The 25,172-nt window shown below is 46.1% G+C and overlaps 2 protein-coding genes and 1 pseudogene across 3 annotated transcripts in view; all 3 read right to left on the bottom strand.

Moving 5' to 3' along the window:
* LOC308620762 (centrosomal protein of 78 kDa-like) overlaps positions 1 to 25,172 on the bottom strand; it is a 423,604-nt pseudogene that overhangs the window by 161,322 nt on the left and 237,110 nt on the right. The window lies entirely within an intron of this gene.
* LOC308620064 (forkhead-associated domain-containing protein 1-like) overlaps positions 1 to 25,172 on the bottom strand; it is a gene marked incomplete at its 3' end in the record, with an annotated part of 152,088 nt that overhangs the window by 83,541 nt on the left and 43,375 nt on the right. Inside the window, exon 3 of the mRNA XM_081239402.1 lies at positions 3,890 to 3,996. Within this exon, the coding sequence (XP_081095528.1) occupies positions 3,890 to 3,982 (93 nt within the window). The 5' untranslated portion in view covers positions 3,983 to 3,996. The remainder of the gene's footprint in view (positions 1 to 3,889; positions 3,997 to 25,172) is intronic.
* The window catches only part of LOC308620063 (forkhead-associated domain-containing protein 1-like), a gene marked incomplete at its 3' end in the record, with an annotated part of 37,539 nt that continues 23,761 nt past the window's right edge, over positions 11,395 to 25,172 (bottom strand). Inside the window, exons 7-10 of the mRNA XM_081239401.1 lie at positions 24,404 to 24,499; positions 23,845 to 23,976; positions 11,559 to 11,621; positions 11,395 to 11,403 (exon numbers count right to left, since the gene is read on the bottom strand). Of these exons, the coding sequence (XP_081095527.1) occupies positions 11,395 to 11,403; positions 11,559 to 11,621; positions 23,845 to 23,976; positions 24,404 to 24,499 (300 nt within the window). The remainder of the gene's footprint in view (positions 11,404 to 11,558; positions 11,622 to 23,844; positions 23,977 to 24,403; positions 24,500 to 25,172) is intronic.

Genomic DNA, 25,172 nt, shown 5'->3' with positions numbered 1-25,172 from the left:
TGAGTAGAAATCTTTAGAAGCATGACTGCCTATTCTTTAGGATTGATCCAGGCAAATAAAACAAACAATCCTTTTTATTTGCTAGATGTAACCTCTGGGTAATTGCAAGGATGATTTTTAGTAATATAAATCCCTGACTTTTTTTTTTTTTTTTTTTTTTGCAGTACACAGGCCTCTCACTGTTGTGGCCTCTTCCGTTGCGGAGCTCAGGCTCCGGACACGCTGGCTCAGCGGCCATGGCTCACGGGCCCAGCCGCTCCGCGGCATGTGGGATATTCCCAGACCGGGGCACGAACCCGTGTCCCTTGTATTGGCAGGCGGACTCTCAACCACTTCGCCACCAGGGAAGCCTAGTGACGTATTTCTTAAGCTAAGTCCGAGGAGCAGTAAGCAGTCAATTATTTATATACAATGAATGCAACTCAATTTCTGTCTAGTTAATAACTGTCCTCATTAGTTCCCTTTTCCAAATGGCTTATTAATGTCAGTGGATCCTCATCTCAACCCTGTGCACCTCTGAAGATTCTTCTCAGTCTCTGTTTTAGGAGACCATAATAATGATCATTGTGTCATTCACTGAGCACCACATGCCAGGCTCTTTATATGCATTTCTCACTTAATCCTCAGAATAACCCTGTGAGGTAAGAGGTTTACAGACAGGGAAAAGGACCTCAGAGTGATTAAGTAATTTGGTTGAAGTCACTCAGCCACAAAGTAGCCTAATGAGATTCAAACCCAGCTCTGTCTATCTCCAAAGCCTGTGCTTTTAAAAATTACTACAGTTTTCTAATATCATAGTCAGGTTCAAAACAGAGATCTCTGTCTCTACTTTAGCCAGACAGGAAATAAAACGACCCCAAATCTATGCCTTGTTAGGATAAAGAAGAAACTACAGTTCTTCTTCTTCTTCTTTTTCCTCCCACTTTGCACACTGAACAGATGTTCTTTGTCCTTGAAGGGAGACCATATCATGGAGGAGAATCTCACGGGGAGGTTCATGGAGTTATCTTTAAATCTGTTGCGTTTACAATAAACATTCTCAGAAAACTAGGAATAAAGGGGGAAATTTCTCACTTGGTAAGAACATGTATAAATACCCTACAGTTAACCTCGTACTTAACGGTGAAAGACTGACTTTTTTCCCCTAAGGTCAGGAACAAGCGAATATAAGGATTTATACACTGCTCTTGTTCAGCAGAGTCCTGGAAGTCTTAACCAGGGAAATAAAGCAAGGAAAAGAAGATTCAAGGCATTCAGATCTCCTTTTCTGAAAGAAGAAATAAAATTGTTCTTATTTGCAGATGACATGATTGTTTATGTATAAAATCCCAAGAAATCTACAAAAGCCCTTATATAAGAAAGTGCAGTTAAGGTTCCAAGATACCAAGAAGCATACAAAAATCAACTGTATTTCTATATACTGTCAATGAACATGTGGACACCAAAATTAAAAATATAATACCATTTACAATCACTCAAAAAAAAAAGAGAGATATACTTAAGTGTAAATCTAACAAAACATGTTCAGGACTCGTATGTTGAAAACTACAAAACACTCATGAGAGACACTGAATAAATGGAGAAATATACCATGATCATGAATTGGAAGACAATGTAGGAGTATATCAATTATTCTCACATTGTTATATAGGATTAAACACAATTCCAATCAAAATTACAGCATGATATTTTGTATATACAGACAGGCTTACACTGAAATGTAAATGGAAAGGCAAAGGAACTAGAATAGGTTAAAAAATTGTTTTAAAGAAAAGTGTGGGGAATCACTCTACCTGATTTAAGACTTACATAGCGACAGTAATCAAGGCTATGTCATAATGGTAGATCCATTATGACAAATAGATCCATGAAACATAATAGGGAACTAAGAAGTAGCCCCCATAGAAAGTATGGCCAGATTATTTTTGACAAACTTGCAAAAGCAATTCAATGGAGAAAGGATAGTCTTCTCAACAAATGGTTCTGGAACAACTAAATATCCACATGCAAGAAAAATGAACTTTGACCTAAATCTCACATCATAAACGACAGTGAACCCAAAATGGTTCAAAGATTTAAAAATAAAACTATAAAACACTTAGAAGAAAACATAAGAGAAAATCCTCAGGGTCAGGGACGTTGTGGCCTGTTCTTAGACATGACACTAAAAGCATGATCTATAAAAGAAAAAATAACTACCTGGACTTCATCAAGAGTTAAAGCTTTTGCTCTGTGAAATACTCTGCTAAGAGAATGAGAAGACAAGCTACGGATGGGAGAAAATATTTGCAAACCATCTATCTGACAAGGGACTCATATCTAAACTACATAAAGAATTCTCAAAACTCAATGGTAAAAAACTAAACAATTCCATTAGAGACACTTAAAAGATATGAAGAGATATTTCACTGAAGAGGATATGCAGAAGGCAAACACATACATGAAAAGACACTTAACATCACTATCGATTTGGGAAATGCAAGTTAAGACTATGATGAGATACCACTACACACTTACTAAAACAGCTAAAATGAAAAACAGTGTTTATGCTAATTGCTGGTGAGGATGTGTCTCATACATTGCTGATGGAAATGAAAAATGGTACAGCCATGCTGGATAAGTCTGGCAGTTTCTTTACAAACCGAATATATATAAACACATATGTTAATCCATGCAATCATACTCCTGAGCATTTATCACAGAGAAATAAAAACTTATGTTCACACAAAAACCTGTATACAAATGTTTATAGTACATTTATTTGTAATAGCCCCAAATGGAAACAAAATGTCCTTCAAAAAGTGAATGTTTAAACATAGGTGATACGTCCATACCCTGGACTATTACTCAGCAATAAAAGAACAAGCTAATAACCTAAATGGACGTCAAGGGCATTACAATGACTAAAAAAAAAAAAAAAATCAATCGCAAAGGTCATAGATAAATGATGAAAATTATAGAGACGGAGAACAGATTAGTGGTTTTCGGAGTGTGGGGACGATGGTGGGAGGAGGAATTGTGACTATAAAAGGAGCATCACAAGGGACATCTCTGATGATGGAATACTCCTATATCCTGATGGTCACACCCAAATCCACACGTGGTAAAATGGCACAGGACTCCACACATGCTTCGTGCCATTCTCTCTACCATTTGTGCATCTATAATTATTTCAAAATAAAGTTTAAAAAACTCTGTTGAGTGAAGTCTGAGAGTGGTCTGCCTTTCACAGTCCTAAAGGGATTCCATTGCATTTCTCTTTCTGCTTTAATATTTTAATCCCTTTCAAAATGGTAAAAGGCTCAAAGCCACTGTTTTTATAATTCCTTACTTACAATTTCTTCCAACTTCCTTGGCTGTCAATGAGCTGGGACTGTGGACCAAGCCACAGCTAATTCAGAGAATGGAATGAAATGAAGTGAGAGAGTGCTGAGGCCACGCCCAGGGCTTACCCTGATTTACTACTTGGAGGTACGGGGGCGGGGGAGGGCTCTGAGGGGCCCATAGTCTCCAGAGGCTCTGGAAAGGGCGAGAGGCCATTGCTCAAGCTGGGCCCTTCAGGTGGCCGTGGCTGCCAGACGCGGAGCAGGTGAAGGTCAAGCATCAGCTCTATGCCCACCTTCCAAACCGCGCCATCAGGGTGGGACACTGCACACACAGTCAGCAAAGGACACAGGGCCCATCGCACTTTGCACTGTGCTCATTCTTACCACATGTGCCAGGGAGACCCAGCACATGCCGGGATTGGTTATTGGTGGCACACCGAGGAAGGCTGGGACTGTTAGCCAGAGGCTGTGCTTTACAAGAGACTGGAGTCCACAGAACAGTAAGGACTTTTGGTGGTGTGAGGTGTAGGGAGGGTTGGGGACTGGCTAGGAAGAGGTCTTACCTCTAAAACAAGGTCTGAATTTTCATGCCTTCCAATCGTAGTGCTTTTATTCAGGACAAAATAGCCTTCTGCACTCTTTAGATAGGCTTTCATATTCTCTGCTTTCCCTATAAAATGTTTTCAGAAAACAATTTTGTTAGAAAAATACAGTCCTCTAATTATTCAATGTCATATTTAGAATGAATGGAATACACCATAATGTCCACAGGAGAAATGATCACAATGATAATTCCACACATTTTTAAGACTGTCCTTTTAACAGTGATATCCGGCATAGATGAGCTTGCTTCTGATCACAAGAGGACATCCTTTGTGTAATTCAGAGCACAAACAAGCAATAGCAAAAAAAAAAAACAACAAACAAATCTGAATTCCACTGATAACCGCTCTCCACCTCCCATTAAGCTTAGTTTGGGGTTAGTTATCTGACAGAATCAAGTACTCAGTGTTACTAACCCACCACTTACTAGCTCTGTGACTCTGGGTGATTTACTTATTCTCTCTCTATGCCTCTGTTTCCTCATCTGTAAAATGGGGCTAATAATACTCTGTATCCCAAAGAGTTTTTTGAGGATTAAATGTGAAGCATCTAGAATGGTGATTGCTACACTAAACACCCATTTGTCCTACTGTGATTGTGACTGTTATTAATCTTGGGCTTCTGAACTTTGACTCAAGAAACCCCAACTTCTACAGAGCTTCTTAAAGTGTGGAAGAGTCAGTCATCAAGGAAATGGGCATTAGAAGATACTTTCTTTTTAAGTCACCGCATTCCTTCATATATTTCGGTTGAAAAAAAAATGATTTCCAAAGACAAAATATCAAGATTATAGCTTGGCTGTACGGTCAAGACTCTGTACGTATCTTTTCCTGGCATTTTATTATGAAAATGTCAAACACACAGAAAAGTTGAAAGAAGTGGATGGTGAACTTCTATAGAACCACCACCCAGATTCTACAATCAACATTTTGCTCTATTTGCTTTTTCACATATCTACCCATCTATACATTTTATATTTTAATGCATTTCAAAGTAAATCCTATACATGGTTTTAAAATTTATTTATTAATTTTTGGCTCTGTTGGGTCTTCGTTTCTGCGCGAGGGCTTTCCCTAGTTGAGGCAAGCGGGGGCCACTCTTCATCGCGGTGCGCGGGCCTCTCACTATCGTGGCCTCTCTTGTTGTGGAGCACAGGCTCCAGATGCACAAGCTCAGTAGTTGTGGCTCGCGGGCCTAGTTGCTCCGCGGAACGTGGGATCTTCCCAGACCAGGGCTCGAACCCATGTGCCCTGTATTAGCAGGCAGATTCTCAACCACTGCGCCACTAGGGAAGCCCTATACATGTTTTTTATTATTTATTTATTTATTTATTTATTTATTTATTTATTTATTTTTATTTTTTTTTTTTTTTGCGTTACGCGGGCCTCTCACTGTTGTGGCCTCTCCCGTTGCGGAGCACAGGCTCCGGACGCACAGGCTCAGAGGCCATGGCTCACGGGCCCAGCTGCTCCGCAGCATGTGGGATCCTCCAAGACCGGGGCACGAACCCGTGTCCCCTGCATCGGCAGGCAGACTCTCAACCACTGTGCCACCAGGGAAGCCCATATATACATGTTTTTTAAAACGTAAAAATTTCAGTGACTTCAGCTGGTTCCAAGATGTTGATGATAATTCACATGATATTTGAATTCTGATCCATCTCAGTGCCATGTCAAAGATAGCCTCTTTTCTTTTTTTTCCTTTTTTTTTTTTTCTTTGGCTCTGTTGGGTCTTCATTGCTGCATGCGGGCTTCCTCTAGTTGTGGCGAGCGGAGGCTACTCTTCCTCACAGTGCGCAGGCTTCTCATTGTGGTGGCTTCTCCTGTTGTGGAGCATGGGCTCTAGGTGTGCAGGCTTCAGTAGTTGAAGCACGTGGGCTCAGTAGTTGCGGCACTAGGGCCCTAGTTGTGGCTCGCTGGCTCTAGAGTGCAGGCTCAGTAGTTGTGGTGCACTGTCTTAGTTGCTCCGAGGCATGTGGGATCTTCCTGGACCAGGGCTCGAACCCGTGTCCCCTGCATTGGCAGGCGGATTCTTAACTGCTGAGTCACCAGGAAAGTCCCCAAAGTCTCTTTTCAACTGAAAGGTCACTGAAGTGTGAAGTTCTTAAACTGTGGATAAAAACAAAAATCTCTAGGTCTGACCGTAGAGGGTCTCCGGTCTGGCTCTGCTTTCCATCAACATCTCCATCATCATTCCATCACTGAATCCCTACTAAGTGCCAGGCACTGGGCTATCCTTTTACACACATGGCCTCTTTTCATCCTCAGAACCACCCTGCGAGGCAGATGTCAGTATTGTCCCGCTTTACAAATGAGGAAACTGAGACTCAGAGAAGTTGAGGTCACACAATAGTAAGTGTGTGACAACTCTGAGCCTTTGCATGTAACCAGTGTACAAACCTCCATTGCTGCTGGTGGGGCAGAGTAGGGGTGGGAGAATTGCACTGTCTGCTGACACTTGGCACATGTAATAAAAGAAAGTCCTTGAAACCAGCATTCTATCCTCTGAAAGGAAGACGAGACCCTACCTGGGGGTAAGAGAAATAAAAATAAGCAGCATAGTTTATATTTGTAAACTTTGAGGCCTGTGGATGTCCCACAAATATTGATGCTTTCATATAATGAGAAATACATTTGATTAAGTTCGCTGTCATGTATACAGGGGAAAAGACATTTCCTCTTCCCAAAGAACCATGCTCTGCTGCCTTCAGTTATTAATCTTCAATTGCAGAGGACCATGTTAGCACGCAACACATTCAAGTCTAATTAAGCTAAAATGGAAACTTCCAAGAAATGTCTCTTCTGCAGGAAAACCACAGGAAATGCCACTAATCTAAAACTTAAACTTGGATCATGCACATATTTGTTTTTTAGCTCTCACCCCAGACGTCCCCAAGGCTGGGGTCTTCTCTCTGCTCAGACGTCCCCCCTCGGGGCAACCACCTGACCACTCTGGCTAAAGGCACCCTCAGTCATGTTATTCCCCTGCTAGTTTTCCCCTGCTGTGTTTCCTTCCTTGTACTTATCATTCTCTGACATGTTCTTGTTCCTTTCTTTAGTTATGCTTGCTGTTGGTTTGTCTTTCACTAACATATATGTTCCTGGAAAACCAGGACTGTGTTCATTTTGTTAAGAAGCAATTCTTCATGGGTATGTTGTGTTTGTACCCATCTTCAGAGCAAAGGCATTGAAAGATTTTGTCCTGCACTCACTTTCTGAGGATGCTTGTATGGCAAACAGCCTGGGAGGATAGAGGTAATGTTTCTAATAAAGATAACGGCTCCTTCTGGGGCAAAAGTTGGGCAGGTTTGCTAGCAGCCCCTTTCAAAGATTGCAGTTTCCTGAGTTTGGAGTTCCTTACCTGGGACACAGACCCACTGTGCGCACAGCATCCACACTGGCTGCTCTGCACCACCCCGAGGGACTTTCAGGGCAACAGGAACCAATGTGCATATGCAGCTCTGCTGCCTGTTATGTCGGCTGTGCTGTGAGTAATCAAGTTCTTTGTTTCTGGCCCAGGAGTCTCTTGTCTTCTGCCAGGAACTATAAGCTGGGCAGGCTAACTTACTAACTTTCAAACAGGGTCAAATGTCAGACCCTTTGCAGTTCCTGCCAGTTCTGTGCATTACCCCTTCTCCAGGGTAGGGGGCGGCAGGGGGGGGCAGAACCTGACACATAGTAGGTGCTTGGGAAACACTTGCTGAGTGAATGAAAATACAAAGGGCACCTCTAAGCAAGTCAGTACAGCCAGCTGGCTAGGAAGCTTTGATAGTAACTACCTTTCATTTTTCCTGTCAGTATCTAGCTTAGATGACTCCTTGGAAAACCTAAATTCTATCTCTTTAGCTTTTGGATTGGACAATATTTCTCCACCTTCATTTTGCCCTGTGCATCACTTCCTTGCGTGAAAACACTGTCAAAGTAATTTGAATGTGTGGAGCTCTGTGAATTCGTTCTTACTCAGTGCCATGGAGCACCAGCCACAGGAAAGAGCAAAAGGGCTTCAGTCATCTGCGTTCCCCCGACCACTTTGGATGGCTCAGAATTGGGCTATAGGAGCAAACTTACTTTTGAGGTATACAGTGACCTTAAAGTTCCTTAAAGAAGGGGAGTTCAGGTAAGGGGTGTGTGTGTGTGTGTGTGTGTCTCTGACCATTGGGTGGGTGTTGTCCATAAATCAGGGGAAACAGGGGTTCCTCTCTTAATCCCAGCTATACCCACAGGACATCCAAGAGCTGGTGCCCAGGAGAGGCTTAAAGCTCCCGTGCCGCCTCCCTTGGGGGGCGAGGTAGGGGCTGCACTTAGGAAGGAACGGCTGGTGTTGGGGCACCTTTTCTGGGGTGCTCCTGGCGACCCGAGCCTGCATCAGAGAGTTCGGACTCGGCTGGCGCCAGGTCCCCTGCCTACCCCAACGCCCTTGACCTCGCAGGGCTGGCCTCCTCCGGCCCAGGTTTCCTCCCGCCGCCTCCTCGCGCGCCGCTCTCACCTGGCCAGAGGAAGAAGCCCACGCCTCGTCCTCCGCCGAGAGCCCTGACCTCCGCTCTGCCGCCCTCCTGCGGAGTCTCCAGGCGAAGGCCCGCAGCCCGCGCGCCCGCCCGGCCTTTTTACAAACGTCGCCACGGCAACGCCATTCTGACGGCGGAGCTGGGGAGGGGCGTGGCGTGCGCGGCGCCCGAAGATGAGGGGGAGGTGCGCTGGCAGCACCCGGCCAATTACAGCCCGCTGCAGCGCTGCGAGCCCTCCCCGACCTCCCCCCTAGAGGTCCCCAGCCCCGTTTCCAGGATGGGGAAACAGGCTCAGTGTTCACAGAAGTAGCTGCAAGTCTTACAGCCGGGAAGGAGCAGACTCGAGAATCCTTCCTAGTGATCTTAGCTCCAGGCTTGGTGCGTTGAGGAGGGGGTGGTCAGGCGTGGGAGGGTAATGGAGCTGAACCACGAGAAGCTTGGAGATTAGTACACCCCGTCCCACCGGAATCTCTAGTTCTCTCTGTTGTGGAGGAGAAAACAGAGTAAGCTGGGGGGACCATCACTTCTGGGGGTGGGGGTGGAGATGGGAGATGGGTGGGGTGGAAGGAACACTTCTGAAAGAATGAAAGATTCTCCCACGTGCTAAGGAAAGGGTATTTACAAGCCCCCAACCTTACTGTTCCTGTCCTTCCCTGTCAAAACTCGCGTTTATTCATTCATGTGTTCCTTACTTCTACAAACATCACCTGAGTCCCTACAAGGTCAGACGGTGGCCCCAGTGTTGACCTGGATCAGATCCTTAAGAAACCCCCCCGCACTCCCCATGGGCACGGGGCTGGGGGGATGGAGAGTGTGGAGAAGACATGCAAATGCCAACTATCTCCCCTCACCCCATGTCACCTTTTTCAGATCAGCCCCTTCTGTCTGGGAGAACAGCCCTGCTGACTACCTACAGAATGCCTCATTTCCCTGGCAGGAAATGACAGACAAGGTGCCCCAAGACAAACTCAAAATATTCATCTGAGAAAGATGAAAGATGGCAGACTCCACTCTAATCAATTAGAAGAAGATATAAGAGAGAAAAATCATGGAAATCGATATGGGATGGATTATATGGTAAAGATGCTCCCACATGCCTAGAGGCTCTTGGAAATGCACATTCCCTGGCACAGACCTCAGAGATTCTGATTAAGCAGCTCTGGAGCATGGTCCAGGAATGAATTTATTGCATTCTTGCAAATTCCTTGTGCATTTGTTAAAAGCTTGGCAAAACCTCAGGACTTATTCAACCCTGCAGTTGAATCGCAGAGCCCTCCCAGAACTTTTCCCTAGAAATCTCTTCGAGGCCCTCAGTCAGCCTGGAAGGTTCTGCCTGGGTTAGTTCCATTCGACCAGAAAGACCTTAGGAATGTATGAGGAGTGACCACAGAGGCCGGGGCCCTGAGTGGTAACTTCAGAGGAACAGAGAGGGTCAGGCTCAACTCTCCAGGCACATTTCTGCCTCAGGGCCTTTGCAGTTACTGTTTCTTCTCCCTACCAGGCACTTCCCCCAGGGATCTCCTTCAGCTCCTTCAGATTTTTACTCAAGTATCACCCTATTTAAAAGGGTCTTGGAATTCCCTGGCGATCCAGTGTTTAGGACTCAGTGCTTTCACTGCCCGGTTCGATCCCTGGTCGATCCTGCAAGCCCCATGATGCCACCCAAAAAAACAAAACAAAACAAAAAACACCCCCCCAAAAACATGAATAACAAAACAAACACCTCACTCTATTGCTCTTCCCTTCATCTTACCACTCCTCTAACATGCTATTTATTTAGTTTCCTTCTCTTATTTGTTGTCAGTCTCCCCACTCCCAACTCCCCCCTGCCCCCAACTTAAGCTCCATGAGGGCAGGGATTTTTTTCTCTTTTGTTCACTGCTGTATCACCAGTACCTAGAACAGTGCCTGAATGAACGAATGAGTGAATGAACAGGGGCAGCCCTTGCCACCCGCCCACAGCCTTGCCTCCTACTCTTGAGCTGCTGAGCTGAACTGTCCTTACCCCAGGACCTAGGCTTCTGTAGCCTTGGCCCTCCCCAGCCCCATGCCCATCTCCATGCTTGTCTTCAGTGTCATCAACATGAGCACAGAACGCAACCCTGCTCACTGCCAGCCAGACCCTACGGAGCCCATCCAGGCCAGCCTGGAGCCGGAGCCGCCCATGGCCCCCTGATAGGCTTGGGAGAGCATATGTTGCCATTAGTCCATCTCTCGATGAGGAAATAGTAAACGGAGAACAAAGCTGACATTCAGGCTCACTGGAGCAGAAATTGCCAAATCTTGATTGGATCCTGCCACTCCCCACAGGATGCCACAGTCATCTCAAAGGGTGTGTGAAAGTCTAAAAACCCAGTTCCATGTCATCCACTTAAATTTCAAAAACAGAAACTAAAATACCCCAATAACTCATGGCTTTATCATAGCATGTCCTGGGCTGAGTGAGAGTTGTACTTTGCGATGATGGGGTGTTCAAAATACTGCACCTGGGGAATTCCCTGGCGGTCCACTTGTTCGGACTTGGTGCTTTCACTGCCATGGCCCGGGTTCAATCCCTGGTGGGGAAATTAAGATCCCGCAAGCCACAAGGCATGGCCAAAAAAAAAAAGAGGTTTCTAGCTTATACGGGCTCCTTGGTGATGCCTGTAATCAATCAATCTTCTTGAGCTCTGGGTGGCTACCAAGGCTGTACTGTGTCTCCATCAGCATCAGGATGCTGGTGTCTGAAAGGCCTGGGTCCAGGTCCCAGCTTTGTCATTCCCAGCTGTCCTCCTAATACTGGAGCGTGTGATGTTAACTCCGGGCTTTCCACCCGCAGGGCTCTGTCCCAGTCCTTCCTGTGGATCATCTCATTTAATCCTCACCATAACCTGGGGCAGTAGGTGTGTGTGAAACACCTGGACCTCGGAGCTCTGCAGAGAAGCGCCCAAAAGTGTCGTGACGGGTGTTATTTCTATCACGTCACTCCCACTGGAACAGGAAAATAGGGCTCAAGAGACATGGAGGTGTGTGACCAAGGTGACACAGCCAGAACAGGATTTGAATCTAGATGACTGTGATGGGACGGTATTTTCCCCGGGGACCACACGTGACAGGTGTCACAACCACGAGACACCCATGCTCACCACCTGCTTTCCCTCAGCCCTGAACAATCTGGGCTTCCGGCTGTCCTGAAGTTTGGGCAGTGCCTGCAGCAAGAGGGGGAGGGAGCTGAGGCCAGGAGGGGTAGCTGGGGCTTGCCAGGGACCTCTCCTGCCACCCACTGGGCTTCTTTCCTGCAGGACCTCTGCCCCATAAAATCTCATTGGGCCGCAGTTACCTTCCCTGGGCTGTCCTTGACCGGGAGAGCCCATCCACTGTGCCCCCTCCCCAGATCTGCTTGTTGTCCCCTGCATTCCAACAAGAAATGAATGCTGGCCTCCCGCCTGGAAGAGGTAGGGAGCTTGCCCAGCCTTTAAGGGGTAAGAGAGAGCCAGGGCAAGAGCTGGAAAAGGAGAAAGGGGGAGTAAAAGAGAGAGAGAGCGTTCGAGGATCAGGAAGTAGCTAAGCTGTTGAGTAGGTGACAGATGGGAGAGCAAAGGGCCATTGGAGGCTCCACAGTCCATTCATAACCTGACGCTATGGGCTAAGGAAATGCAGGTTTTTATACACACACACACACACACACACAGGTTCACAAAAATAAATTCAAACCACAAAATCACAGCTGGTCACTGAGGCCTTCTGCGGCCGTGCTCACCCCCTTCCCCTGTCAGAAAATGAGAAGTCACCCAGGTGTTTTCTCAGATAGAGACAAGGCTGGTTGGGGTGTTCATGTCTTGCAAATCAGAGTTCTGCCAGGGGGCTTCCCTGGTGGCACAGTAGTTGAGAATCTGCCTGCCAATGCAGGGGACGTGGGTTCGAGCCCTTGTCTGGGAGGATCCCACATGCTGCGGAGCAACTAGTCCCGTGAGCCACAGCTACTGAGCCTGCGCGTCTGGAGCTTGTGCTCTGCAACAAGAGAGGCCGCGATAGTGAGAGGCCTGTGCACCGCGATGAAGAGTGACCCCCGCTTGCCACACCTGGAGAAAGCCCTCGCACAGAAACGAAGACCCAACACAGCCAAAAATAAATAAATAAATTAATTAAAAAACTTAAAACAAAACCAAAAAACCACTCTCTCTAAAAAAAACAAACAAAAAAACAGAAAAAAAGCTTTGCCAGGGAGGTCAGTCTGTATGTTCTGTTTGAAAGCTGCAGATGAAGGCTGCTGATCCCACCTCTGATCGGCCTGGTTTCGTTTGTTTGTTTTATTCTGTCTGTACCTCACTTCTCTCACCTGTAAAATGGAGGTAATAGCAACATTGACTGTAAAGACCACATGGGTTAATATGTGTGAAGTAGTAAACTGTGCCCGGTACCACAGACTCCTTCTGTGAATGTCCGCGTTGCTGTCTGTCTGTTTGCTTGTTTTTGTTGTTTTCTTGATGATGTGGGAGGACAGCACCATCTCAACCCGATCACAGCCATCCTGGGGAGAGCTTTGATTTGCATCGTCTCAGTTCCAACCCAGACAAAGTTGACCTCTGAACACTCGCATATCATCTTGCTTGTTGCCCAGGGACATTTCTGGGTGTGGGTGTCAGAGGCAGGCTGAGCTCCCCTGATCGCTGCTAGAGGGATTCTGAGAATCCAGCTGGTCTCTGTGGCGTGGCACGTGCAAGAGAACTCCATATATTCAACTTGCAGGCATCCAGGCAAATCAACCTCCACTACTTTTTTTGGGGGGATTAACAATGAACCACTATGAATGAGGTTAACCAAACTAGCTAATATTTACTGAGGCTTGTTAGGTACCAGCCGCTATGCCATGCACTGTTTTATTTAATTCTTGGCCCAACCCATTTCACAGAAGCGGGCTCAGAAAAGTCAAGTAACTTGCCCAGTTACAAATCTTGTAAGTGATAGGTCCAAGATTCGAACCCTAGCTGTTGGACTCCAGCATATTTTCTTTTTTGTAAAGTTTTGTTTTCAAAACATAATATACATCTCGAAAAGAGCACAACTGATAAGTGTACACTTGAAGAATTTTCACAAAGTGTATGCACCCACCCTAATCAGAACCCAGAACAAGAAGCAGAACATCACCACCCACCCCCTCCCCTCCGAGAAGACTCCCTGTGCTCATTCTTGTTACCCCCTCCCGCTTGTCTGACTTCCAATCATAGATTAATTCTGCTTGGTTTTGAGCTTCATGGAAATGGAATCTTACAGATTCCATTTGCTGCCTGGTTTCTTTCACTCAAGTATGTGAGGTTCGACCACGTTTTCTGATGTAGCTGTGGTTCATTCATTCTCACTGCTACATTGCATTACACTCTGTTATCTATTCCTGCAGAACAAATTATGGCAAACTTACCGGATCCAAAAAACACACACTTATGTCACAATTTCTGTGGGTCACGAATCTGGGCTCTGCTTAGCTGGGTTCTCTGCTCAGGGTCTCTCCCAGGCTGCAATGAGGGAGGTGGCCAGGGCTGGGGTCTCATCTGAGGCTCAGCTGGGGAAGGATCCTCTTTCCAGTTCATGTGGTGGTTGGCAGGATACAGTTCCCTGAGGGTTGTTAGTTAGTCTGAGGGCCTCACCGCCTTGCTGGCTGTTAGCCAGAGATCCTGCACTGTTTCTTGCCATGTGGGCCTCTCCATAAGGTGGCTTGCTTCATCAAAGCCAGTGAGAGTCCATAGAGAGGGTCTCCAGGCAAGATGGAAGTTACAATCTTCTGTAACATAATCACAGAAATGACATGCCCATCACCTTTGCAGCATCTACTGATTAGAAATAAGGTACAGTCCTGCCTACTCTCAAGGGGAGGGGACACAGAGGTGTGAACACCAGGGATAATTGGGGGCCGTTGTGTATGCCTTTTGGTCTGCACATGTGCACATATCTCTTGGGTATATATCTAGGAGTAGAATTTCTGGGTCACACATACGTCCGGCTTTATGAGATACTGCCAAACATTTTTCCAAAGTGCAGATACCCTCTACACTCCCTCAGCAGGCTATGAGCTTCCCAGTTAGAGCACATGCTTTCAATACACTCCTCCCCTCTCTCTTTACAGAAGCGGTGTTTGAGCTGGGGCTCTTTGGGACGACAGGTCCTAATTCTAGCCCCATGTCAGAATCACTGAATTCCCGGGCCGCTTCGCCAGACATTCTGATCATTTGAGGGCTCAAGTACAAACTGGAAGGTCCACTCCATGAGGCGAGGATCCCTGTATCCTTGGTGTCCGGAGCAGTACCCGGCAGCAGTACCTGGCAGGTACCAGGTAGCTGGCACTCAATAAATGTTTTTTTGATTAAGTGAATGAGTTTAGGAAATATTGTTCAAGAGATGGGCCCCAGGGAGGGTATAAACTGCTTAAACGGGAAGGAAACTTTGTTGTGTCTGAGGCTGTGTGCATTTTTCTGGGAAGAGGGCTCAGAGCCTCAACCAGGTATGTCCCCAACAAAGGTTAAAGGCCGCTATGATTGGCTACTGTCCGACTTAGGTATTTTATCACATGAAGAAAGAACTGGTCCCAGGGTTGGAGGCATGGGAATTGTGGACAAAGGTCCCATGGTCCTTAGAAGTAAAAAGCGAGACAGTGCTTGCCTGGGGTGGCTCATAAACTGACACCTTGCTTGTTTTGACCTTTGACCCATGGTAGTTCTTTTGGTACATCTAGCCCCTGCCTGGCCTCCTGGGACCCTCCCTGTGTCTGTCTGTTGAACAGAAAATTCCAGAAGGCCTCGGTGCCCTGAGTTTCCATCAGGGGCAAGCCAACATGAGCCTTAGCTTTTGAAAAACCCCTTTCAATGAATAGAAAGCCTCCCAGTTTATCTGGTTTGAGATGACCTCATCCTTTGTCACCTTCTCTCTTGTTTTCTGGAGGTTGCTCAGCATCTTCCTGTTGTCTGCATTCTTTTCTCATGTGAACAGTGCACCTATTTTGGGCATTTTGTTGTTGTTGTTTTGGGTCATTCCTGTCACACATTTTTTATATTCCTTTCCAGTCAGATCAACCTCATGCCTCTCTAGACATTTCTTCTCAGGTTTCCTCTGAATCATTTCGTTTGGTCTAAATATGTCCAGTGTTTCCTCCTTCCTCACTGCACTCCACATAGACCCTCTCTTTTCCGCGGAACAACTGTTCTTTTCTTTCGAATCCCTGACCCAAATCCTCATCTTTCACCATGTTTTCTGACTTCTCCTAAGAACTGATTGTTTTTTGAAACTTAAGCCTCAAATATCATCCCTTCTAATCTGCGTCTGAATTTGGATCACGGTCAAGAAGCAGGGGAGACAGGAACGTGGCTGCGTAATTAGGATCCTCAGCAGAAGGGCTGAGTGTTCATCGGGGGGATCAGAGGGGCCTGGGGATGGAGCAAGAGGTATCTTCTTCTGCCTCGGGTAGGGCTTAGGGTGGGGTTGTCAGGAAAGCGCTAAGAAAAAAGGAACCATTTGACTTGAGTTTTGAGGGAACAGTAGGATTTCCGGAGGCAGAGCAGGGAGAGAAGAGGATTGTCCAAGGAAGGAGCAGTGGGAATGGAGGCTAGAAGATGAGTCATCAGAGAAGTTAGGGAAAGGAGTACAGAAGGAGAGGGGTGGCCAGGTGCTGAGACCGCAGACTGAAGGTCCATGGTCAGCCCTCAGATATGTTTGTCTAGCTTTCCCAGCGTGTTAAGACTTTTAATTAGTTGCTGAAGGGAGAGGCCTCTTTCTGTGGAGTGACAGAGAAACCTATTCAAATTGTCTTCAGCATGAATGCAAATTCACTGGTTACCAAAAATGAAAAGTCTAGAGGGAACCTCTGGGTTCAGGCTCAGATGATTTCATGAGGCCTTGGCCTCTCTCCAGCTCTCAGGGATTCTTTGAACCATGTGGATCCAACCTTAGACAGAATCTCTCTATAATGGTCACAAAAAGGCGGCCGAAGCTCCAGCCCTTACATCTTCTCAGCTTTGAATTCCATAGGGAAGGATAAGAGTCTTTTTCCTAAGCTTCCCTCGATGCCCTCACTGTCTCTCATTTTCTCTGGGTGGGTCACAAGCCCATTCCTGAGCCAATTATTGTGGCCCAGGAGACTGCTCTGATTGGCTGAGCTTGAGCCACATGCCCAGCCCTGCAGCCAGAGGTGGAATCAACACCATCTCTGAGAAACTGGACTGAGACTAGGAGAAAGGTGTTGTCCCCAAAGGGGGATCATAACCCCATAATATTTTAGAAGAGAGGTCAATTGCTATTAGGTGACAAAAACCAGATGTCTACCACAGTAGCCAACATGTACAGCTCATTGACATCTGGATTTATGCCTTTTTTTGGGAAAATGGGAATATCTGGCAATACCTGGACTCTCTTCTTGTATATAGATCAACAATCTGCTGGGGCTGAGAAGAGGCTCCCTCTTTAGATACAGCCTATGTTCTGCCTGCCCAATGCACTGCTCATATTTCCTCTCTGGCTCCTGGAAGCACTTGAATTTTTATTGCCAGCATAATTTGATTCTGTAAAGAAATCTGTTTTTCCCACCAGAATGGAAGAGCCAAATGTACAGGGGTCAAATAGCTCTCCTGTGCTCCCACAAACTCCTGAGGACAAATGCCTGGCCATTTTTGATAGTCTCATTCCTTGCTCATTTTAAAAGCCTTCTTTAAAAAAAATATTGAATACATAGTGATTTTAGAATCTGTTATCTGATAATTCCAACATCTGAAGTCTTTGGGTGGGAGTGGCAGAGGGGTGGTGTCTCAATGTCTTGTTTGTTGTGTCTGCTTACTCTGGCTCATACTGACTTATTGCTTGGATGTTTAGTAATTTGACTGTGATCTCATTCTTGATTGAACTTAATCTGTGGGAATCCTGAGGGGTCTGATTCCTGGCTGCTTTGCTCTCGGAAGTCTTTTTTGTTTGTTTCAGCTGGATGCCAGGGATGCTAATAACCTCTGAACACTGACATTTATTTCCTCAACTTGGGAGTTTTCCCACTGAATACATGGAGTATAAACTTGAGCCCCAGACCCACGTGGTTACAAACCTTCAGGGTGATCATCATCATCATCAGTATTGTGGCCATTATTAGTTTTCCCCTCCAGAGCCACATTGAAAACTACAGGTTTTCATAGGCTCCCCTTTCTGAAAGTCCAGAAAAAAAAAGTTTTTAAGCCCTCCTTTTGCCAGGGTGTGGAGCATCTTTGAGGGTGCCAGCTTAATATAGGCATCTTAGACTTGGTTAGCTCATTTTTCAAGGCCCAAGGCTTAATCTCCCTTTTCCTGCACTTACTAAAGGCAAATGGCTTCCTAATTTGCTTATGCTTTGGCTGTAGCTCACTCTGTTTGTGTGTGTGTCTGTATGTTCCTTTGAGATTGCCTACATAAAAATTGTTTTTTATTCTGGGATTTTGGAAACACACACAAAACTAGAGAAGCCTGCGATTAACTCCATGTATTCATCATCCAGCTTCAACATTTTCCCAGTGTTCTCTCATTCTTTTTTCTTCCTTTTTGAGTTTTTTTCTAGGTTAATTTAAAGCAAGTTGTGTCATTTCACCCATAAAGACATCCTAACTGAAAGGACTTTTTGTTCCTTTACATTATCCCCGCCTTGACATGATCACAGCTAAAAATACTTATAATCATTCCTGAATATCATCTAATATTCAGTCCATGATCACATTTCCTTGATTCTCTCAGAGATATCTTTTTTACTGTTGGTTTGTTAGAATCAGGATCCAGACAATGTCCACACATTACACTTGGTTGTTATGTCTCTGAAATGTCTTTAATTCTGTAACAGCAACACCCGCCCCTGACCTTTTTTATCCCCCAGCCACTGATTTGTTGGAGAAACTGGGTCTTTTGTCCTGGAGAACATTCACATCCTGGATTTGGCTGATCACTTCTTCTTGGTTTCAGTTAACTTGTTCCTCTTTTCCCCATGTTTCCTGTAAACAAATAGTTAGATCTAGAGGTCTGAGGAGATCAAAGTCTTTTTGTTGTCCAGACGCCTTCGTAGGCGGTACTGTGTGATCCATCCTGCATCACACAGTGAGCACATAATGTCTGGTCATCCTGTTTTTAACGATATTGAGATTGAATGGTAGGTCCAGTGCTAACAGACTGAGCCATCCATTACAAAGTTCCCAACGGCTTTTTTTCCCCCAATAATTCACATTTTTAATTTTTAATTATGGTAAAATATACATAACATTTACCATCTTAACCATTTAAAAATATACAGTTCGGGCTTCCCTGGTGGCGCAGTGTTTGAGAGTCCGCCTGCCGATGCAGGGGATGCGGGTTCGTGCCCCGGTCCAGGAAGATGCCACATGCCGCGGAGCAGCTTGGCCCGTGAGCCATGGCCGCTGAGCCTGCGCGTCCGGAGCATGTGCTCCGCAACGGGAGAGGCCACAACAGTGAGAGGCCTGCGTACCGCAAAAACAAACAAACAAACAAACAAAACACACAAGTGGCACGGAAGAAGCCAGAATCTTAAGAATACCTGGGCCCAAGGAAATCTTGGAAGATAGTGAGTTAAAGAGAATAGTGAGGATAATGACGATGGTAGGAGAGCATGTATGCTTTGTGGTCCTATGTGCTAAGGGTTTTGTATACAAGCTCCCATTGGGAAGGCTACGAGCTAGGTGCCATTTTTATTCTCATCTTAAAGAAGAGGGATCTGAGCTAATTAAGCAGAGGGATGGTTAGGGGCTTTTCCTGGCTGAGACCACAAGACAAAGCGGTGGTCACGCCCCCTAGCCAGGACTTGATTGGCTGGAGATTTGATTGGCAGGAGAGCTGAGCGGCTTCTCCTGCCAGAAGCAGCTGGTGCCCTTCAGCCTTTCTTACACTTCAAGCCCTAAGAAAGGGCTTGCGTGCTTCCCAAGTGGCAACTTCTGTGCATTTAAAAATTTCCTCTTGAAAATCCCAGCCTTAGCCCATTCACAAAAGGTATCTGGGTCCTTTCTTGGCGGTGGCCTAGTCGTATTCACCAAAGAGAAGAGCACGTCCCATAAGAGCTGGCGGCTTTGGGAGGACCGGGGAAGGCGTCAGCTGGCAGGAAGCTCCCTGAAAGAAATAGAGGAATCCCCACCCAGCCATGAGCTGCCTATTCTTCCCCCTTAGAAACGGGGCTTGTGATGTGCCAGGCACTGCAGGCATTTTGCCATTTAACCCTCCCGCTGCCCCACGCAGTAGGCCCCTTGCTAACAGTTTTGGTTGCTTTTGTTGAGGAACCTGTGATACAGAGGTCAAGCCACTTACTCAGGGTCATTCAGGGCAGTGGTGGGGCTTGACCCCTATTTGTTTGACTCCAAATCTGGCCTCTGAACTCTGAGAGACACTGCCGGCTTCTCGAGTGATGTGGGAAGTGGATTCGAGTGAGCACGGCCTGGGCCGCGGTTCCCGTCCCTCTGCCACATGGACAGAGCCACAGACCCAGTTCGCTGTGAAGGCCCAGCATCTTATACCAAGTCTCATTTTCACAGCCAGAGATATTAGTGTGGAAATAGGACTTTTGATTCTTGAAAGGTCTGCTTGGTGAAGAGATGGTCAAACATTAAAACTACAAACTCCATTTTTTTTTGGGGGGGCAATTCTGAAGCTTAAGATGTGTAATTTCATCTCAGTGCTTCAACCGTGCCACCTCTGTGAACGGGTGAAGAGTTTCAAAGTTTTATACAGGAGGCTAAAAAACTAAGGCTCCTTGTGAAAATACTAAGTGTAAAAGTTAGGAAAGAGGAATTCTACTTTCTGTTCTTTTCTGCTTAAAGACAACGAAGATATACTCCCTGGAAGGAACGGATGCCAAGACAGATGTATACAAGTGCCCTTTAGGATCCAGCAAAACCTTCAAATGTATTATTGTTTTCTTCCCGACAAACAGGGATTTCTGACAACATATTAACAACAAGCCTGAAATGCAAACCTGAGTCCTGGAGTGAAACCCCCAGGAGCAATGGTGCGATGTATCCAAGGGGGCCACCCTGGTAAGGGAGACACAGAAGGAGGGGGTGTGGAAAAGTGAACATGGGCGGGGGAGGGCAGCAGGTGGGGAGGAAATCCTGTTTCTGCCACTTAGTAGCCAGGGAACGGTACCCTCTGTCAAGTCAGCTTTCCCCTCTCTCTAAGGGGCTGACACTTGCCAGCATCCCTTGCGGGTTGATGGGAGAGATGAAGCATGTGCGGTGTGGAGCAGGTGCCTGTCCCTTGGTAAGCCTTTCCCCCAGTTGTGAATTCCACGAATTTGAAAGCTACTAGTTGTAGCTCTTCTGGGGACCCTGACAAAGGTTCAGCTTGGCCATTTCAGACCCTTCTCGGCTGAGGGATGTCCAGCGCCAAACAGGCTGGCATGTCCCTTGCGTTGTGTGTGAATGAGGCAGCCCAGGAATAATGCATGTGAAACCTCATTATGTAAATCCTCAGGTTTTCAGTACATGACAATGGCTTTCTGGGGGGCCCTTCTCTGTCCCATTCTGTGGTCTGGTGTCTCTGCTTTGGGACCTAGTCTGCCAAGCCCTGGGGGCGGGGGTGGGCACCCTGGGGAGGGGTGAGCTCTCCAGAGGGCACATCAAAGGGAAAGTCACAACTCTGTCACTGGCCCAGCTCTCCCAGGCATTGCTTGGTGTGAAAGGAAACTATCCTCTGCCTGAGGCAACCCCATGTCACACACAGATTAAGGCCTGTGATGTTTAATTCAGAGCAGTGAGCACTGGAAACACCACATCCAGGCTCCCTCAGAGCAGGACAGCCACTTTTCATTTCTGGGGCTCTAAGCCAGAGAGCCTGCTGTCTGGAAACCTATTGCCTGGAAGGTTCGCAGGATGGAGGGCAGGCTTCTGCAAGGAACTATCTGACCATCACCTCCTGGTTGAGGAGAAGGGCACCCTTCTATCACCTTGGCCTCCTTAGAGCTCATGCAGGCAACAAACACACACATACAAATACACACACATGCCAACACACAACACATACTCACATGGACACACAAACACACAAGCATGCGTATACAAATACACAGCCCCAAGTCAGAAAGACTGGGGTACTATTCTGGCTACTCAGAAGAGCAAACCCAGATCTTTATTCTCAGAGAGCTTATTCCTCGGTGTATCCCTGGCACCTGGCAGAGCAATGAAAATCAGAATCGCCGCCTTTAAAAACACTCGGGCTGTTCACTCAACTGATTGTGGTCATCATTGCAGGAGGCAGGGAAGTCAGATCATGACGCTGGACACCCTTAAGCTTAGTACAGTGCTGTGTGTCAATTATGTCTCAATAAAACTGGTAGAAGAAATAGTTATCTGGATAGAAAGAACAAGATAAAATACACGAATTATCAAAAGTTAAAAAAATACAGACGAGCTAGACTATGAGTCTCAGAAAGCACTGTTCACAACAGCCAGGACATGGAAGAAGCCTAAATGTCGATGGAGGAGTGGATAAAGAAGATGTGGTACAAATATACAGTGGAATACTACTCAGCCGTAAAAAAGAATGAAGTAATGCCATTTGCAGCAACATGGATGGACCTAGAGACTATCATACTATGTGAAGTAAGTCAGACAAAGACAAGTATCATATGATATCACTTATATGTGGAATCTAAAAAAAATGATACAAATGTGCTTATTTATAAAACAGAAACAGACTCAAAGACTTTGAAAACAAACTTATGGTTACCAAAGTGGAAATGTGGTGGGGAGGGATAAATTAAGAGTTTGGGATTAACATATACACACTATTATATATAAAATATATAATCAACAAGGACCTACTGTATAGCACAGGGAACTCTACTCAATATTCTGTAATAACTTATATGGGAAAAGAATCTGAAAAAGAATAGATATATGTGTATGTATAACTGAATCACTTTGCTGTACACCTGAAACTAACACAACACTGTAAATCAACTATACTCCAATATAAAATAAAAATTAACTTAAAAAAAAGAAAGTTTAAAAAAATAGAGGCAACCTAGACTATGAGTCTCAGAGAGGCTAAGCTGACACATATATATGGAATCTAAAAAAAAAAAAAAAAAGAATGTTCAGATGAACCTAGGGGCAGCCAGGTATAAAGACACAGATGTAGAGAATGGACTTGAGGACATGGGGAGGGGGAAGGGTAAGCTGGGACGAAGTGAGAGAGTGGCATTGACATATATACACTACCAAATGTAAAACAGATAGCTAGTGGGAAGCAGCTGCATAGCACAGGGAGATCAGCTCATTGCTTTGCGACCACCTAGGGGGGTGGGATAAGGAGGGTGGGAGGGAGACACAAGAGGGAGGGATCTGAGGATATACGTATGCATATAGCTGATTCACTTTGTTACACAGCAGAAATGAACACAACAGTGTAAAGCAATTATACTCCAATAAAGATGTTAAAAAAATAAAAGCTGCCTGAAGTCACACAGTAAATGGCAGAACAAGAGTCTAAACCTAAGTCTGCCTAATGCTAAAGCTATTCTGCCACCTTCCTTTGAAATGAGTGAATGCATTCTTTGCTGCCTGAATCCCACTGGGGCCTCAGTTGGCTGTTTCTAAAGGGAGCTGAGGGGCAGCCTCAGAGGCTCTGCTCCGAGCAGGGACCTCTCACCTTCTGCTGCCTGATCGCCCTGGTGACCCTCTTCTCCTGGTGCAGCCGCTCTTCCATGTGCGCCAGGGCCTCCTTCAGCAGCGCCTTTTCTTCGGCCTCTTTGGAGATGTCGTCCTTCAGCTTTACCACCTGTGACTGGTACATCTGAACCGACACTTTGCTCTGCCTGAGCACACAGGAGAGACAAAGTCTCTTTTCTTCTCAGCTTTCTCAATCACCACCAATGCTCCCGACCTGGGAGATCCTCAGAACACTTCCATATATGCCTGGCTTCGCAGTTTCCTTACAAGTGGGGGGAAGGCTGAAGATGTGGGGACTAGAGGGCAGAATAAATAGCCCATTGGCTGTGGACGTGCAGCACGAAGGGGGCAACGGTTATGCTACCAGCCCCTCCCAATTTCCCAGAGAGGGTGGGGGAACGGATACCACTGAAAATAGGATGGAATTACGAAAAGCACACACATGGTGAAACATCAGACACATTTATAAAAGGTGCACCTTATTCCTTAACAGTAGGGTACTTTAACTGCTGCTTTCTTGCCCAGAGACTTGGGTCCATCAGGCCCTGAGTCACCATCCCGCCTGCCCCCCTCCACACCCCGGCCTCTGTCCTCTTGTCCTGGTCCCTACGGGTCTGCAGCTGCACCGAGGTTTAGCCTGGAGAATGGAGGCCTGGGCCTTTTGCCGGAGACATGGGCCACACATGAGCTGTTCAATGTCCTTCTCGTATCGTCGCAAAAGCTCTTCTTTTCTCTGCAGCTGGTTCTTCAGTAGGGTGATCTTATCAAACACCAGGTACAGGTCTGTTTGTCGAAGCTGGTAGACTCTCTCCCTCTCTTTTGGGGAGAGGTGTTTCATGGACACGTGACCTGACATACCTTTGATGTTCATCAAAGTCCCGAGGGTTTTGCTCATGTCCATGTACTACGACGAGAAAGCATTTCGCAGGTAAGAGGCCTGGCCCAAGACCGCTGGTGGCCACTTTGAGGAGGCAAACGTCTAATTGTGTTTCATTCATTTTCTGCAGTTGCAGAGAAGAAACACATGCTTTGCAAATGAGTGCATTTGGGGTTTTTAGTTCGACTTTCATTTTCCCCCGCATCCATTTACACTATGCCTTTTTGAGAATTGGGGGGAAGTGGGGAGGGGGAATGACAACAGACATAAACATTCATTCTTACTACCCAGTCTTCCAAGGAATTGGGCTCTGCAATTTCCAGCCCATGCTGGGATAGGAGATGGGTCTCATGGAGCTACTGTAACAACTAAACATGTATGTGGAGTTGATGTTTAAACTATCTGCAGGGCACGCACGTTTGGACAGGAGGGGACTGATGCTGGGTATACCTACCAGCTTTTCACTAAGATCTAAAGCGTCAGCCACATCCATTTTCCTTAACTTCTCAGAGACCATGATGGACCCTGGGCTGGAAAGGCCATTTTGAGGCTGAAATAAAAAAAAGAAGAAAAACTCTCTTGGCATTCCATTATGATTTTCTACATCCAGAAGAATAACCCAAAGAATAATGGAAGAACCGGAAAGATACTAAAGAATAATTTGAGAGAGTTAATTTTTTTAACATCTTTATTGGAGTATAATTGCTTTACAATGCTGTGTTAGTTTCTGCTGTATCAAAAAGTGAATCAGCTATACGTATCCATATATCCCCATATCCCCTGCCTCTTGCGTCTCCCTCCCACCCTCCCTATCCCACCCCTCTAGGTAGACACACAGCACCGACCTGCTCTCCCTGTGCGATGCACCTGCTTCCCACTAGCTATCTATTTTACCTTTGGTAGCGTGTGTGTGTATATATGTCCATGCCAAGAGAGTTGGTTTTAAATCCACTCTGACTCTGTGAACTGCTTTCTTTATGACTGTGTTCCTACCCCTTCAGAGCACGACTGCCTTTGAAATGATGCATCACTTGTGCCGTTCTTTGGCCACCGTCTCGTCTGTCTTCACTTTAGGCCAGTGGTTCTTAACCGGGGGTGACTCTGGCCACCCTACCCCCTCCAGGACATTTAGCAATACCTGGACACATTTGTGGGTGTCATAATTGCTGCTGGCGTCTAGTGGGTAGAGGACAAGGATGCTGCTAAACACCCCACGATGCATA

Source organism: Mesoplodon bidens, assembly GCF_964165515.1.
Source record: "Mesoplodon bidens genome assembly, chromosome: 7".
NCBI lineage: Eukaryota > Metazoa > Chordata > Mammalia > Artiodactyla > Ziphiidae > Mesoplodon > Mesoplodon bidens.
This window is presented reverse-complemented; position numbering and strand designations above follow the sequence as displayed.